The sequence below is a fragment of the Asterias amurensis genome, chromosome 15 (genome assembly GCF_032118995.1).
Source record: "Asterias amurensis chromosome 15, ASM3211899v1".
NCBI classification, from domain to species: Eukaryota; Metazoa; Echinodermata; class Asteroidea; order Forcipulatida; family Asteriidae; genus Asterias; species Asterias amurensis.
In genome coordinates, this window is record NC_092662.1 from 1,565,747 (window position 1) to 1,582,431 (window position 16,685).

At 38.3% G+C, this 16,685-nt stretch overlaps 2 protein-coding genes across 2 annotated transcripts; one reads left to right on the forward strand and one right to left on the reverse strand.

The window, feature by feature from the left end:
- Positions 1-29: 29 nt before the first annotated feature.
- Positions 30-11,233, forward strand: LOC139948425 (uncharacterized). The gene is made up of 16 exons (XM_071946572.1): positions 30-122; positions 929-1,154; positions 1,260-1,469; positions 1,938-2,115; positions 2,446-4,802; positions 5,496-5,643; positions 5,865-6,083; positions 6,236-6,383; positions 6,834-7,006; positions 7,520-7,623; positions 8,001-8,235; positions 8,770-8,855; positions 9,069-9,226; positions 9,535-9,844; positions 10,051-10,127; positions 10,764-11,233. The coding sequence occupies exons 2-16, from the start codon at positions 1,065-1,067 to the stop codon at positions 11,101-11,103; spliced, it is 4,833 nt and encodes a 1,610-aa protein (XP_071802673.1). The 5' UTR covers positions 30-122; positions 929-1,064; the 3' UTR covers positions 11,104-11,233.
- Positions 11,234-11,540: 307 nt separating this feature from the next.
- LOC139948154 (small ribosomal subunit protein uS2m-like) lies at positions 11,541-14,264 on the reverse strand. Its single transcript, XM_071946207.1, has 3 exons — positions 14,199-14,264; positions 13,439-13,540; positions 11,541-13,139 (listed from the first exon to the last, which is right to left on the reverse strand). Exons 1-3 carry the CDS (start codon positions 14,254-14,256, stop codon positions 12,481-12,483), a joined length of 819 nt encoding a protein of 272 aa, XP_071802308.1. The 5' UTR covers positions 14,257-14,264; the 3' UTR covers positions 11,541-12,480.
- Between the last annotated feature and the right edge of the window lie 2,421 nt (positions 14,265-16,685).

Here is a 16,685-nt window from a genome sequence, read left to right on the forward strand (position 1 = left end):
CGTTGGGTCTCTGCTATCATAAACAATGTGGTTGCCCGGCAGCGTTACGGTATCGTGAACTTGGATGGCAAGTTTTTACAGAATATCCACCTTTGACGTGTTGTTTTCCGATTTATATGAAGGTTAGTTCTGAGATTATATGTCATAGTAAAGTTATAACTACTTTGTATGTTTTTTTTTAATGTAGTCTAGGATTTTAATTGACTCTGACTCTGGCTGAGCCGCTGTACCATGGAGGTGGCTGTACCGTCTCGAGTGCCATTTCTTGGCCGGGGCGGTGCGGCGCGGCGCGGCGGCGAGATGGAACGAGCAACTACCGGAAAAGGGTACGGGCACAGAAATGCACGGCACGGAAATGCACGGCAATGTAAATTATGATGGAGATGTAGAAGCACGAACATCATGCAAAGGTATACTGGAAAAGATAAACCGTATCCTGCCACCACATTTTCACAAACATTTTCAGAGTTTTTCATAATGAGTGAAGTGACAGGAGTATCACTATCAGGATTCAGATCAGGATAAGAAGGATTTGAAACTTTGCATGGTGGAAATACGATATGGAAAGGTTTGCGGTAACACCATGTAGTGACTATCTCTACTGAGTTGGTTGGTTTGGACTCAACGTTTCGATCAGTATGATCTGATCTTTTCTCCAGAAGACAATCAGAGCATACTGATTACTGATCGAAATGTCGAGTTGAAACCAATGGTTCTTTTCAGGACCACCCCAACTCATTAGAGATAGTCATTACATGGTGTTACCGCAAACCATCCGTATGATTCCTACCTCCATGATAGGATAGGATACTGATATTTATCCATTGACCATGGGGGCTCATGACCTTTTTATAAACACAGTGGAATGTTGTATATGGTTTAATGATTTATCAACTCGATAAAAACTCAATGTCTTTTTCTTCAACAGAAAGACTGAAATAAAAGTGAAACCATGGACTGCTGAAACTTTTTTTCAAAGTGAAGAGGAAGTCGACAACAGGTGCCATCCTGTACGTTTTAGATCTTCAGGCCATCCTGACTGACACAGCATCCAATCAATTAAGATGGAGTTCCAACACAGTGCCAGCATGGCAAGTCTGCCGAGCATTGCTGGCTTTAGTGAACCCATAAGTGAAGCTGAAGAAATTGAAAGTGTAAGTAAAATTCATAAGATGGATGTCGCCTACTCATAGAATTATGAGGTTCGTTCCGCTCTCATTTCCACGAACAACAATATCAAACTATTGTTTTTTTCATAGGTCAAAAGACTACAGCAGGAAGGTGATGCAGCGTTCCGCAATAAAGATTTTGCTACTGCAGCAGCATGTTACGGAGAAGCTTTAGAAATAGACACAGATAATGCACAGCTACTGGCCAGACGAGCTGTCTCCAACATTGAGCTCAGAGAGTACGCTGAAGCAAGAAAAGATGCAGAGAATTTGATCAAGTTAAACCCTCATGTACCTCAGGTGGGTGTCAAAACAATTATTAGCGTAAAACCTTACTTGGTAACAAGTAATGGGGAGAGGTTGATAGTATAAAACATTGTGAGAAACCGCTCCCTCTGAAGTAACATAATTTTCAAGAAAGAAGTAATTTTCCATGAATTTGATTTCGAGACCTCAGAATTAGATTTTGAGGTCTCAAAATCACGCATCTGGAAGCACACAACTTCGTGTGACAAGGGTGTTTTTGTTCTTCCATTGTTATCTTGCAACTTCGACTACAAATTGAGCTCAAATTTTCACAGGTTTGTTATTTTATGCATAATGTTGAGATACACCAAGTGAGAAGACTGCTTTTTGACAATTACCAATATTGTCCAGTGTCTTTATCCGTAATGATGTTGAATTTTTGTTAGAGTGATAAAGGGTGTTAATTGCTCAAGGAAGTTAAATGTATTTTTAAATGATGTTTTACTTTGCATTTTTTTACAGGGACATTATCTCTTAGCTGTGAGTCTTGATAACCTGCAGTTCTATGGCTTAGCAATAAGTGCCTTCTTAAATGCCTTACATTATGATGTCAATCACCGGGATAGACTCGCAGATAATGTTGCTGTAGTCGCCGCTAATCTCTGCAACTTTCCTGAAGAGACTCTTCAGAAGTTTGTCGGTGAGTATCAATGTTTTCAGACTCAATCAATACATGGTTGCTGCATGGAGCTATAAAAAGGTTGCATGGAGCGTTGTTGTAAGGCTAGGATAGTTTGTCCTTAAAGTGTACCTTAATGAGGGAAATATACCTTTGTTCTAGAACATTTAAAGGGGCACAAAGTTCCCTAAGTGATGGGGTAATATGTTCTCTCAAGGGTGTGGAACATATTAAAGGAACTGCACTATTTTGTAATCTTTGAACTCTGTCCAATTCATATAAGGGTTTTTTGTTTTTGTTTTTTTTCATTGTATTTAAAGCCACTGATTACTGTTTTGATTTATTTCCCAGGGTTGTCACCTGCGGAAAAACTGCTAGAGGTTGGAGCCAACCTAAAACAAGCCAAACAGAATGTGATATGCATTGAGGTGTTACAGAGTGCCCTTGATCTAAAAACCCTAGATGAACACTGCCAACAGAGGGCGATATACAACATCGGAGCGGCACACGCTGGGAAAAAGGATTATGAATCCGCGAAAGACTACTACAAGCAGGGTCTGTCTATTGCGCTGAAACTGAAGAACCAAAGCTATGAGGCTGAAATCTACTGTAGACTGTCTGAAGTGTATCTCCAAGATGGTAACCTGGACCAAGGAATCGTCTACTATGAGAAACTACTCTCAATCTGCAAAGACTTAGAGTTGATGGAAAATAAAGAGGCAGAGTTTCCTGAGTATCTTGATGAAAATCTGCAACGCCTAGTACATGAGACTCTTAGTACTGCATACAATGCAGTTAGTGATTTTCCACATGCTTTGAAGCATGCTAGAGAGAACTTAAAGGTACTTGCTGCTGATGGAACTGACGGAATTAGCAGCAGTGAACTTCTCGGGAAGGCTCACTTCACTGTGGCCTCTTTATACGAAGCCACAGGAGATTTTGAACTATCTCTTGAGAACTTTAAATCTTACCTTGCAATCACAAAAGCGTCAAAAGATCGAGGAGGTATGGGGAGATCTTACGGATGCTTGGGAAGGGTCTACCATAAGTTATGTAACTATGTTCTTGCCCAGAGTCTCTATGAGCAACAACTGTTCATAGCAGAGAAATTGTCTTACCACACCATGCAGGCCACAGCTCTAAGAAGCCTTGCTAAGATTCATGAAGATTTGGGAGACTCGGACAAAGCTTTGGAGTACCTTCAACGCTTTCTACAGATCAGCCGCAAACTTGATGAATTTGAGACCGAAATCGAAGCTTTTATTTGTATGGGTGAAGTTCATCAGGGGCAAGGAAGGTCTCAACATGCACAACATTACTTTGAACAAGCTTTAAGTCTTGCAGAACGAGCCAAGGAGATCGACCTTGCTTACAGTAGTAGAGGTAAACTTGCCCAAGTATTACTCATGTCGAGAGAAGAGAAGGATCTTGAGAAAGCTCGATTTTTAGCTGAGGAAACTGTTGCTTACTGCAGTCGAGGTCTTGAAGACAGTAAGCAAAGGAAGGAGGATCTTACATGTCTTCTTCAACAGAGTAACAGCATTGTCCAAGTTGCTCTGAAGAAACTCAAAAGACCCTTTGAGGCTCTGGAATATGCAGAGACTCAAATGAGATGTGAGTTTCTTAAGACGGTAGCGAAGAACATTGCCAGCGTTGGTGACAGTAGAGATGCCTTGGATCATTCATTGAACAGTAGTGCAACAGTTGAGGACATGTGTAAAACTGTCAACAGACAATCGGCAGTGGTTGTTTATCTGTCTCTTTGTCGTTCCTGCGTTCTCAGCTGGGTCTTAAGACCTGAAGAAGGCTGTCTAACAAGCAAAGATCAGACGATGGTAGACAATTGTCCTCAGTATGTCCAAGAACTATTGTCTTTAATTAGAGCTTCCCCTAACCAAGACGGAGAGTCATATGAGACCGAATACCGAGCTCTGCCCCTACAGGACTCTAAGATTCACCAATTGAAGACTTTAAATCTTGCCAAGTCTAAAAGAAAAACCATCAAGGGTATGTCTTCATCCCCTAACAGTGAAGAAGAAAAACAAAACTCACTTAAAATGTCTCCCTCAAGAAAGTTGTATGAACTTTTGTTTTCTTCAGTTGAGAGTCTACTTAAAGGGGTCAGCTCTGTTGTGATTGTTGCAGACAAAGTCTTAAGTCAAGTTCCTTTTGATGCCTTGGAAGATGAAGAAGGGGGTACATTTGGTGACAAGTTCCACCTTACTATTCTCCCTTGTATTGAAGCTCTCAAAAATGTTAAAAGCATGGAGAGGAAAGTTGATACGCAAGTACAGACGCAAAGTAGCTCATCTCATCTGCAATCATCACCAACGCATCCCATATACTTGGATCACATGCTTAGAGTTGTCATTCCGCCTAAAGAGCGCCCCCATTCAATCATCGCAGAACGCAATCTTGATGCCCCCAAAATGTCCCAAAATAGTGCCAAACCAAGTTATGTCAGTTTCGACAGCAACTCTTACTATATTTCTAAAAGCCCGAAGAATGAAGTTGCTCTGATGGAGAAGCGATTTCTTGAGGATAGAGAGGGGACCAGTAGCACTCTTATTTCTAACACCTGGAGTGGCCTCAATCTAAACTCAGCAAACCATGGGAAGATTCAGGAGTACCAGCTTCAGAGTGTACAGCAAAGAGCTCTAGTCGTCGGAAATCCTGAAATGCCTGCAAAGTTGAAACTTCATGAGAAGGTGGGTACTTCCATTTAAGTTTTTACATTGAAATACTTTTTTTAAGCTTGTGTATCAGATTGTCAATGAATAACTTTAGCACCTTGTGCTTGTCAGATTTATAAAAGTGTTTTTTTTTTCTTCCACATTTTAAAGGATTGAGTACTTTTTGTAACACAAAACACAATGTCCACAGATTTACATGAAACTTACACCGTTTGAAGATAATGATAGTAGAAAGCGTACCTTTAAATATTAGATGCTGAGGTGTTTTAGTTTTTGAGAAATGAGTAAAACAATGTCATGAAAACACGTTTTTACATGCTAAAATAATTTTCGTCTCATGATCAGTGAGACAAAAATTATTTTCATGACATTGTTTTACTCATTTCTCAAAAACTACAGCACATCAGTAAGTAAGAATTTCAGGGAAGCTTTCTACTATCATTATCTTCAAACTGTGTAAGTTTAGTGTAAATCTGTGGATATTGTGTTTTTTTGTCCATCAAAAAGTACATAGACCCTTTAAACTTCTTTATCATCTTCTCTACAAATTTATTCATTTATATGTGTCGAGACATTGTTGAAAATTCCTTTGTTACAGTATTCAATTAGACAAAAATATACCAAGATGATTTGAACAAAATCCCAGGTTCCAAAAACCTTAAGATGGCACGACAATAAAGTATTCTTTGATTCAATCATTTTTTCCAGGTTTGGGAACCACTTTCTGAGTTGAAGAGTGCACAAGCAGAGGCTCACAAGGTTGCCCACCAGTTAGACACAGAGGTCATGGTGGGTTCAAAGGTCACCAAGGAGTCGCTACTGTCTGAGCTTCCCAAAGCAACATTGGTGCATCTTGGTAAGATATTTCAATCTACTATTTATTCATAGGAAGTTATGAATCATTTACCAATTCATACTCATGTTCAAATTTCTAGAAAATGTTATTTGAATCATTTTCTTTCATCTGATCTGACCTAGTTCACTAGGTTCTCAAAGTGAAATGCACTTTGGTGAAAAATATTACAATATAATATTTTTGTTATATGTCTATTTTCCCACTTTTACTGAACCCCACAGCAATGTATGGTTCCTGGGAACAAGGTAGCCTAGCCTGTACACCAAACCCAACCTCTCAACCACTTGCTGATGGTTCATATAACCAGAGTGCATACATGATTGGAGTAGATGACATCCTTGGTTTAAAACTCCAGGCTAAGATGGTTGTGATGAGCTGTTGCTATGGAAACCGCCACCGAGATGTCCAATTTCAACTTCCTCTAGCGTTCCTTGTTGCAGGTACTTTTTTTTATACCAATGTTGCTTATAAAGCAAATCTAAAAGGATTTATGTGTCTACTGTTATAAATATTTACTGTTCATACCAAAATCCCTCACCAAATTATGGTCTTCATTGCTTAACTTGCCTTGGGACAACTCTTTTTTCTCTAGGGGCGGAGTCAGTTATACTTCTCCTGTGGTCAGTACCGGACGTAGTTAAGGATAAGTTCTGGCATCATTTTTATGCTGCTCTTCAAGAAGGCAGCCGTGTGACGGAGGCGGTAGCACAGGCCAAGAGGAGCATCAGACAAGATGACAGGTTAGAAGAAGAAGAAATAATGTTATGCAAATATTGAAAGCAAACAAACTGATTTATATTAAGTTTCAAATGAAGAATGGTTGAGTGCAGAAGGTTAGAACTTCACAGTTTTTACTGTTGGTTTGGTAAAGAGAGATGAGAACTTTTAGGTAAAAAAATCTGTTCATTGTTCATTTCAGAAAGATGAATGGATTTTTGTGAATATGGTTGCCTCATAACTACAGCCATTGCAAACTAAAACACACTTTGTTAATGATGCTTTTCACATTTTAGTCAAAGGTTGACTCACACAAATCTTGGGAGATCAATGCCTTGGGTGCCCCTAGAAATTCTCCAGAAATCCCTCGTAGAGATGCCCATTCAAAAGGAAAACTTTTTGTCTGTAATACATGAAATAAAGATGTATCATGCTAGGGCTTCTTTTGATTTTATTTGGTTTTGTTTCCCCAGGTTCACATCCCCACGATACTGGGCAGCCTTTTGTATCCTTGGAGGTGATCCATACATCAATCTCCTTGAAGTCAAACGTGACATGCTGGATCAACTTCTTAACTCAACCGAGTCATCTTATCTCAACAGCCAAAAGACTGATGTGCTCAACATAAGAAAAGAATCAAGTCAAGGTAAGGGAATTATTTGTATCGTCGTCATTTTTGGTTTGCAAGTTCGCCCCAAACAAAGCTAAAAGCCACGCTTGGTATGGGGCTAAAAGAAGAACAGTTATTTAATGTGAAAAGAACTCGTGGAGCTGAAGTTAGGAAATGATATTCCACTCAAAACAGAATAACGCTGTTTGAATGGCTCATTGTTCTATCTCAGCAAAACAAGACTGTATGAAAGTCTGCTTTCAGAATGTGTACACTCTTTCTGAATTCATCTCTCATCCCTCCAGATTTTCAAGATTTTCTTGACGATTTCTTTTTGATGTCTCGCCCTCTTTGAACCTTCAAAAACCTTTCTACTACTTACTTCTCTCAACTTACTCCTCAGTTCTTACTCCTCAGTTACACATCCTCCCTCCCATAAGCAGTTGTTAACCTAATATCATTCCATTACCTTATTTTATTTTCCCCTAAATATTTGAATATTTCCACGCTCAAAATTTTATTCAGATGTTCATTCTCTTTCTCCTGAAGTTGGTGATGCAGCGTTTCTCTTTGAAAAGATCAGACAGCACTTGTCTGGTCTCCTGTTACATCACTCCAAACATCCGGATGTCATCTCCCAACTGGGCAAGCTGGTGAGGCCATAACATATTTACTTTATTTCTGGGGGTTTTCAACATTCAAAATGATGATTAGGCTGGTAGATTACATATAGTATCATGTAGATGTTATAAAACTGTAGGGGAGATGAGCTTAGCTTTAGATTCAACCGGACGTTCGTCAGAGGCAAAAACAAGTACATAAACGTTTAACATGTCCATTTGTAGCAAAAAGAGGAGCAAAGGATTAAGGGAAGGTATCCAGAAAAACAAGCTGGACAAAAATATAGCCATCAATCAAAGTTATTAGTTTACAAACTAGGTGGTGGCTGAAAACCGATAAGAGTTAAGTAGTGAGGACAAAGGATGTTATAGATGGTATCAACAATTTGAGTTTTCTTTTTTTTCTGCAGGTAAACCATTGCCTGAGCCTGATAGATCCACAGAATGAGCGACAACCATCACCGTCTGTACAGCCTCTCCCAGAGTCTTTCATGACATCACCATCAGCCATTCCACTCCTTAATCAGATCGGGTTTCACTTTCAGCCCGGTAGCTCTAGTACTCTAAATCCTCAGGTTGTTTACCCACAATGGGACCCTGATGCATTGATTCAACCAGTTCAACAGGCTCTCATGGGATTAAAAGGTGAATATTTCTTATTAACGAGAAAATATAATCAGCTATTTCAATCTGCTACACAAAAGATCTCCTATAGAATAAAAATAGTTAAATGCCTAATGTTTCAACCCTTGCAAAGTCTTTCTCGACACGCATAAGTAGGTAAACTAGTGGAACAGAAGCAGTCAAGTGGGAAAAAATGAAAAGAGAGAGGCAGAAAGAAGGGATGCTTTCTGTTTCTCTGTCTTTTCATTTCTTGCCTCTTGTCAATTAGTCTTCGAGAATGACTCAGCTAAGGTAGAATTGTCAGCTACTAGACTATTGCGAACAGGTTTCTGAGTTAATTTTGGTTTTCTTTTCTTTATTTCATTCAACCTGCCAAGCAGGCCCCCCAAGAGCTACAAGATACAAATTATATCCCCCTAGCAATAAATAATTGTTATCTTAAAGCATTCATCAACAGACTCTCAAGTACCAAACTTCATTTGAGATTGCTCTTTTTCAACACTGTTTGTCATCACAAAGGATTAATGAGAAATAATTTGTTTTGTATTTCATCAGATATTTGTGAGAATGGAGAGTGTGCCCACAACCTTGCCAGAGTCTTAGAAGCAAAAGAGCCTCTCCTCTCTGGCCTCATTGATGTGGTAAGAAAAAGGCAGTTTTCTTAAACCTTTTACCTCTTTCAATTGCCTTAAAATTTCCCTTGTCTTCCTGTTTTGCTTCTTTCAATGACATTCCCTGCCAATCTTTTCTTGGGCATCTTTAAGTATTTTCTTTGTTGTACTTTTTCAAGGTTGCGAGCCATAGATTATGTTTCCTATTAGATACATTTTTCATTTCACATTTCGTTCCCGCAGATAAGTTTCACCAAGCACATGCCAGAAGTTCAGCTGAAGGTCAGTGATACAGGGGTCAGCCACTTGTGGGGTCATCATCAAGCGAGGGCACTGTTGGTCAGCCTTGGTTTTTCTCAGGTCAGCCAGCTTCTGATGTTTGACGGCACAACTGCTAATAAGTAAGTCACAATGAATAATATGTGCATGGTTGTTGAGGGTTTACTATAATCAGATGATGCAGAAGTGTTCCTCGGTTATTTTCATCTTCATCATTTGGCCTAGACTTGTACCTTTCATCCTCGAGTTGTAAAGGGGCGCATTCCTGCATGGAGTCACCGCTGCTATTCTCTATTCTCGCACACTTCTACCATTCCACATTGTCTATCTATCGCAGCTTAAGGTTGTCTCTGCCGTGACTTGTAATCATCTTTAAGTACGTGGCGTAGACCGACCCCTCTGTTAATAACTTATTTTCAATCTCTTTCAGGACTCTTTTAAATGCTGCTCTTCTGGTTCTCTGTTCCGTCATGGGTGAAAAGGGACGAGCCATGCTACACCGTCTTGACATCCGTTACCTTGGCATCAGCACCAAATCACCCATCACCCGCTCCGCTCATAAGACCCCAATCAAGTCTGCAATGAGGTCAGCAAGTACGATTCGAACTCTGACCCCAAACATGTTGAGATCACGTACTCCTACAGCTGTGAGGCTGCGGACGGCACCTGTCATCAATGCTGATCCAAGTCCAATGAAATCACTACCGTCATTAAATCCAGTCCAAGTTTCCAAGGAAAAGGTGAATTTTAAAAGCTTATCTCAATCCAACCTCACCCAACCCCAACTTTAACATTGCCAGTTAAACCTAAGAGATGGCCATACTCCTTACACCTCTATGAGACTCTGAAGGGCTACAATTCAAGATGCTAAATTACCATCACTACAAACGCCTATTTTTGTTTAATAGTTAATCATTCTATAATTCAAATGATTTGCATTTTCTAGCTGGAATTTTCAACCCCATGGTGGAGCCAATCTGTGAAGTCACCAGAGATGAAGGACAAGATGAGACTAGCAAGAAGGTATGCAAGAAGACTTTAAAATGAATATTCAATTGTTATATACGCATATATAAGCTTCTTACAGTTCGTAAATATGGTAATGAGTTGGGATATTAGGCCATGTTGTATCTGTACAGGTATTTTCTTTGAAATTTTTCTTTGTTTTATTTTATGGTTTGTCATGACCGAGTGGTCTACTGCATCAGACTCAAGTTCTGATGGTTGAATCAAGTCTCTGGCATGGCACTTGTGTCCTTGAGCATGGCACAATCCATAATTGCTTCTCTTTACCTAGGTGTATAAATTGGAACCTGAGAGAGGGATGAGACAGTATTGTATTGGATTAACCTCATAGCACTAATTTAAGTAGCTTGGGGTTGTATGTTCCCAAAGGGATGTTTGCCTAATGAACAGGGATAATAATACCGTAACGTCTCTTGGGTATATAAAGTATGCCTTTGGCTATAACCAATGGGAGACTTTGGAACGCTAGGTGGCAGCAGACTTGCCAGGTAATTTCCATTGTGTACGTAGTTCTGAGCAAGCGCACATTACAGAGAACAATAAATTTTACCTGGTAAGTCTGCTGCCACCAAGCGCCCCAAAAGTCTCCCATTGAGAACCAATTATTATCAGTGTTAAACTTATTGTCAACAGCTTAAGTGATCTTCATTTGGAATATGGCCGCCACGTCAAACACGCTCGTCACTGGCAAGTTGACTCAGTCACACCACAAGCTCAGAAATCCTTATCAGCTATTGGTCGACCCAAGCCCCGACCACAGGTCGTCAAGGTCAAGGCTGGTACTACGCCATCATGCAATCGGGAACCATTAAACCAGGCGGTGGAGTTGAGCATGGAGGCCATTGATCAGAGGAGAGATTATGGACATTTCTTGTTGCATGCTCGGAATTCCGATATACAGAAACGTCATCTGGATGCTGTGCAGAAACTCTTCCAGCCTTATGTCAGTAGAAAATCAGCCCATACTAAATAACTGAATCAAATATTTTCATTACTCTATTTAGGCAAGGTGCTGTTCTTGAGTGTTTAAAGGAACACGTTGCCTTGGATCGGACGAGTTGGTCTATAAAAAGCGTTTATAACCGTTTGTTATAAATTGCATATTGTTGGAAAGATGTTTTAAAAGTAGAATACAATGATCCACACAAATTTGCCTCGAAATTGCACGGTTTTCCCTTTACCTCGTCGACGAACACGGTTGGCCATTTATGGGAGTCAAATTTTTGACTCCCATAAATGGCCGACCGTGTTAGTTCGCAAAGTAAAATGAAAACCATGCAATTTCGAGGCAAATTTGTGTGGATCATTGTATTCTACTTTTAAAACATCTTTCCAACCAAATGCATTTTATAACAAACGGTTACAAACACTTTTCAAAGACCAACTCGTCCGATCCAAGGCAATGTATTCCTTTAAATTCTCAGTGGTCCAGAGACCCTATCGGAGGAAGGGCTTAATATTGAATTATTTAAAACCCTACCAAAAGGGAAGTTTTCTCAAAGTATATTATCTTATTTTACTATTTGCTTTTATATCATGAAATGCAACAGTAAACAATTCTCTAATTCAAAACGACCAAAATAATTTGCGTATATAATATATAGTTTGTGTATTTGTTACAATGATTATGCACTTTTGAAAACCAAGCTCTGTCGAGGACTTTTTTTCACTTGGCATTTTAAATTGATTGAAAATATGTTAACTTTTTTGTATGTTCCAATTTACACCAATCATGTATACAAATTTATCAGCTTTTCTTGTGTGCACAAAACTTTATTTTTGTATATACATTGATATTTATTTAGTTGTAAAATCATTGGAATATGCAATTAATAATTTTGAAGCCAATTTCATTTGTTAATGTTAGATCATATACTCTAATTTTAAATAAATACATTCATAATAGTCATTAACAAAATGGAGGAATTTATGAGTCCACACTTATGAATGTCAAAAGAGTTACAGTGTATTTATTGAACCTTTCTTTCTCTCTTTTCACAAACCCCCCAAAAAAACAATTTTCTCCCTTATTTGAAAAGTAGCAAAATTATTCTACACAAACATTCTGATTCTACACAAACTTTGAGCAGATTTTTGTTGTGACTACATGTATATAGCTGGCCAAAACTGCCCCAAGTGGAGGGACAACCAGTAAATTTGCATACTGAACTGAGCAGATAGCCCAAAGTAGAACAAGAATTTTAAATGATCGCAATCTTGATAGATGAGTGGCAGCAGCACAGATACATTGTTCATGGAAATATTTCTAGAGATAACACCATCTGCTCTTTCCATAATCCTTAAGATATATTTTCAATCTGATGCCAGATGATAAAGTTTTTGTGCCTCTTTACTGCATCTCCATCATCTCTTTTCGCTTGGCCTTTCCTCTTAAAATGGCCGTCTTGAAGAGCTTACAATAAAGCTCGACAGCAGCGGGGGTATCATCATTCCCAGGTACAGGATATGATATCAGGTTAGGGTTACAGTTAGAGTCAACAATCCCAACCGTTGGGATGTTCATTTTAGCAGCATCAGTGACCGCTAAATGCTCCGTGAAGGTGTTTGTTAGTGTATGAAGAAAGATGAGAAGGTCAGGGAGTCGTGTACCAGGACCATATTGGATTGGTGCATTAGTGAAACAACCTCCCTGCCAATGACGTGTGTGTGCGTACTCCCCACACTCCTTAGCTATGTTCTCGGTGAGAAATGAAAACTGTGGTGTGCGATTGATGAACAGGATGATGCCATCACGGTAAGCGATATGGGCTGTGAAGTTCAACGCTTCTTGAAGAAGGTCCACTGTTTGGTCAAGATCTAAGATGCACTGGTTCTGTCTAATGCCAAAGATGTACTTCTTCATGTGTGGGTTGATTAGGCCGTCTTTATGGCCGATGTGTACCCTGGAGTCAAACAGCTCTTGAAGTTTGACAAGATCCTTCACCTTGAAGAAATCTGGGTCCTTTAACGGGTCGGTGACATCACTTGTAGGTTTAGCTCCTTCGACATCTGTGAAAAAAATAATGATACGCATTTATCAAGGGAACATTCAAACAGCAGGAGTGTCATTTATGATAAATACTTTTTTAAACGCCATGTTTTGCTATTTTAATATAAAGAATCAGATTTACCAGAAAAGTTTTGGATTCCAGGTACAGTGTACCTACTACTTTCAAATCTTAAACAAATATTTGCCAATTAAATTTTAAACCATTGACAAATTATATGACTATTACACTTTATAATGTAAGTGAAGTTTAGTTTGTTAATAATTAATAGAAGTTAAGTTCATTAAAAACTGGACGTACATTTTTCGGCTGTTTCTACTTTCAAATCAAGTGATGATATCTTCTGTGTTGAAAAACTCTTCGCAATTGAATAAACAGATCTACTGTAACTTGAAACACCACCTGCACAACATGACAAAGAAAGAAATCAAGATTAGTAACGTTATGGTTATGTATACATGCCTCTGAAGAAGGTCCAGTTTGGATCGAAAGCTAAGGCGGAAAAGTTTCCATATGGCGCCACCACTTTTTCATTCGATATGAAATAATATAGTATCTAATTTACCTCAATGAGATATCCCTTTTTGTAAAAAAGGGTGAAAAAGTGGTTGCGCCATACGGAAAGTTATCCGCTAAGGCCATCTAGCCTACAAATTATTAAATATTATTAATAATATTATAAGATTATAATTAATAAAACATGAAAAATGATTTGTTCGAATGTTCATGACCAATTCAAATTAAAAGTAAACTGACAAAATCCATTTGACCAACTCAACCATACCAGTCTTTAGAGCAATATTAAAATTCAAATGACTCATGTTGAAAACAAACCATAATAATTTTTATTGACCAAGCCAAAGATGCCAAAGCAACCCAAGCAAAATTGCAAATGAGGCAGCGAGCATGCGGATGCGCGCCCAGCCAGGCAATGTTACATCATGTTTTTAAGCTAATATTATGCTAATCAAAATATCACATTCATTTACAAAAACTGTTATTAAAGTAGTGATATGATGTTGGATAACCCATTCATGGTTAAATCCTAACAAATACATACTTTTTACACGAAAACCTTGCATCAAAATTTGCCGTACATGCCGGACGGAGGCCGCCATTTTGAAAATAGTTTCGTCACATGAGGGCGCTAAAATAAAAACTTTTTGATGTAACTTTAAGTTTCCTGATGTCATCATCAGCGTAGGGCTTAAAAAGGTATAAAGAATGAAACTTGAATTGGTTTCCTATTATAAAGTTGGTCTTCTCCTCAAAATTGTTAAGTATTTATTGTTTTTTGTTGTGTGATAATTTATTGGTTTTATAATTAAACTTTGTTAATTTTGTTGCGCCCTCTCTAGTTTGCTTTGCCACAGTTTAGTCAGGCGCGCCATTTATGAGAGAGTTTTGAAGTTTGACGGTGAGGGTATTTCCCTGAAATCTTGCAATAATGAATCTCCTATGACTGAAAAGATCATCCAGATAGTGCTTCAACTTCTTTCGTGTTGTTCATTAAGGGTAGGTTTTGATCAGGATAACTTTCCGTATGGCGCCACCACTTTTTCACTCATTTTTACAAAAAGGGATATGTCAATCAGATAAATTAGATACTATATTATTTTATTTCGAATGAAAAAGTGGTGGCGCCATACGGAAACTTTTCCTTTGATCACCTGACTCTTCATTAACAGGGTAAGCTGTAAGTGTTAGTTACATTCTGGAGATTAGTGTTGTGTTCGTGTGGAGTCTGTGTTTCTCGTTTCTGTGTTGTGTACTTTGATTGAACACAACGTCATGTTTGTACAATGTATGTACTCGTGACTGTTGAAACTTGCGGAAGTTCATTCAGCTCATGGAAACCTTGTTTAATGGCCATGAGGCTGAATTAATATGAAACGATGTGTCGACAAGAGAGAGATTGACAGATGGACTTTATTAGGTCCCTTTACTTTACTTGGTTTTTTTTGTTATCAATTAATATTAAACCCGAAAAGTACTAAGTAGACTAGACTACAAATAGTGTAAGTACTAAACTAGAATATTGGAAAATGGAATAGGAAAATACTAATTGATGTGCTGGGTCTGCACAATAATAATGTCAAATGGTGATGGTCAATGCATCAGTAAATACGAAAGTTATTAGGAGAGTATAACATACCTCATACATATTTATGACCAAGATCCAGCAAGAAAGTCATGTTTTCTTGTTGTCTTTTTTATTTTGTTTGCTCACCTGTGAATCAGTTAAATCTATGTGTATTTGTCGTGAAAATTTTCCCCTCTCAACAAGATTGACACAAATAATTTTTGAACATATCTGTAAAAAAAACATCTTTTATTGGCCCACATTTGACTAAACAAAGCTGGACTTACTCCATATGATTTTTTTTATATTATGACCTAGACCTATTTTTAGGTGGCCAAAAGTAAAACAAACAAAAGAATATTTTAAAAAACTACTAAAACCCTGTTTTATTATTGGCTCTAGTTAAATTAAACGACATCAGAAAAGACCACTACATCATTCTATGCCCTAAAATCGCACCTCGTAAATTAGTCAAAATTTAATAAAATTACCTTATGAGTTTTTTTAATTTTCGGCATATCTTTCAACTTAAAAAAAATTGCAATATCTTCCAAAATAATGCTTAGATCTTTGTCCGGCCCAGTTCGATAAAAATGCACAAGAAAAGCCTAATGAATTAGAGCCTAAACTTGCACCTTAAAAAAATGCAGAAATTTGGGTAAAACTGATGGACTGTCTTATGGTTTTTATTTTGTTTTCTTCAAATTTATACAAATTTTTCAAGTTACAAAAAATTGCACTAACACAAAATACTGGTTTTATCTTGGCCCAAGTTTAATGAAAAGGCATCGGAAAAGCCTATTTCATCAGTTTAGAGGATTAAAGTGAAGCTTCAAAAATGAGCCGAATTTTATCAAAATGCTGGACTTATCCATTTATAGTTTTTTTAACAAGTTTCGCCCTACTTTTCATGTAAAAAAAACAACTCCCTAATTACTGCTTATATATTGGATTCTGTTCCATAAAATTGCTTCAGAAAAGCCTACTGCATCATAAGAGCACAAAATTGCACCTTATAAAATAGCCAAAATTGATAAAAGTGCTGGACTTCCCCCCCCCCCCTTTCATGATCCTTTCAAATTTCGACCAATAAAAGGATGCCGTTCGTACTACGTCACGCGCATGCACCCTCTTACTCCCCGCGGCCATTTTATTTCTGAGCGCGGGCATGGTGTGTTCCACGTGTGTGTGGTGAAAAGGCTGATTTTTTGCAACGTTTTACATCGAAAAGCGACATCAAATTTCAGCAACTTCCACGACGATAACTGCACGGATGTTCGTAGGATCTTCTAAATCAGGTAAATAATTCGTGTGTCGATGCAAAAGGAGAGATTTGAGGGGTTTTCTGAGACGTCAGGGGAAATAGTGTCATGTAAATGTGGTGCACTGCTGCATGCTGTTGCTTCAGCCAATAATATGTAACAGTCAAGACCAATCGAGGAAACATAGATTGTGTTAACGGGT

Excerpts from the sequence above, each read along its gene's own strand:
- LOC139948425 (XM_071946572.1), top strand. The coding sequence starts at position 1,065 with ATGGAGTTCCAACACAGTGCCAGCATGGCAAGTCTGCCGAGCATTGCT. Across the intron at positions 1,155-1,259 it reads AAGCTGAAGAAATTGAAAGT|GTCAAAAGACTACAGCAGGA; the intron begins GTAAGTAAAATT and ends TTTTTTTCATAG. Across the intron at positions 9,227-9,534 it reads GACGGCACAACTGCTAATAA|GACTCTTTTAAATGCTGCTC; the intron begins GTAAGTCACAAT and ends AATCTCTTTCAG.
- LOC139948154 (XM_071946207.1), bottom strand. The coding sequence starts at position 14,256 with ATGGCGGCCTCCGTCCGGCATGTACGGCAAATTTTGATGCAAGGTTTT. Across the intron at positions 13,541-14,198 it reads GCAAGGTTTTCGTGTAAAAA|GTGGTGTTTCAAGTTACAGT; the intron begins GTATGTATTTGT and ends CATGTTGTGCAG. Across the intron at positions 13,140-13,438 it reads AGTAGAAACAGCCGAAAAAT|ATGTCGAAGGAGCTAAACCT; the intron begins GTACGTCCAGTT and ends TTTTTTTCACAG.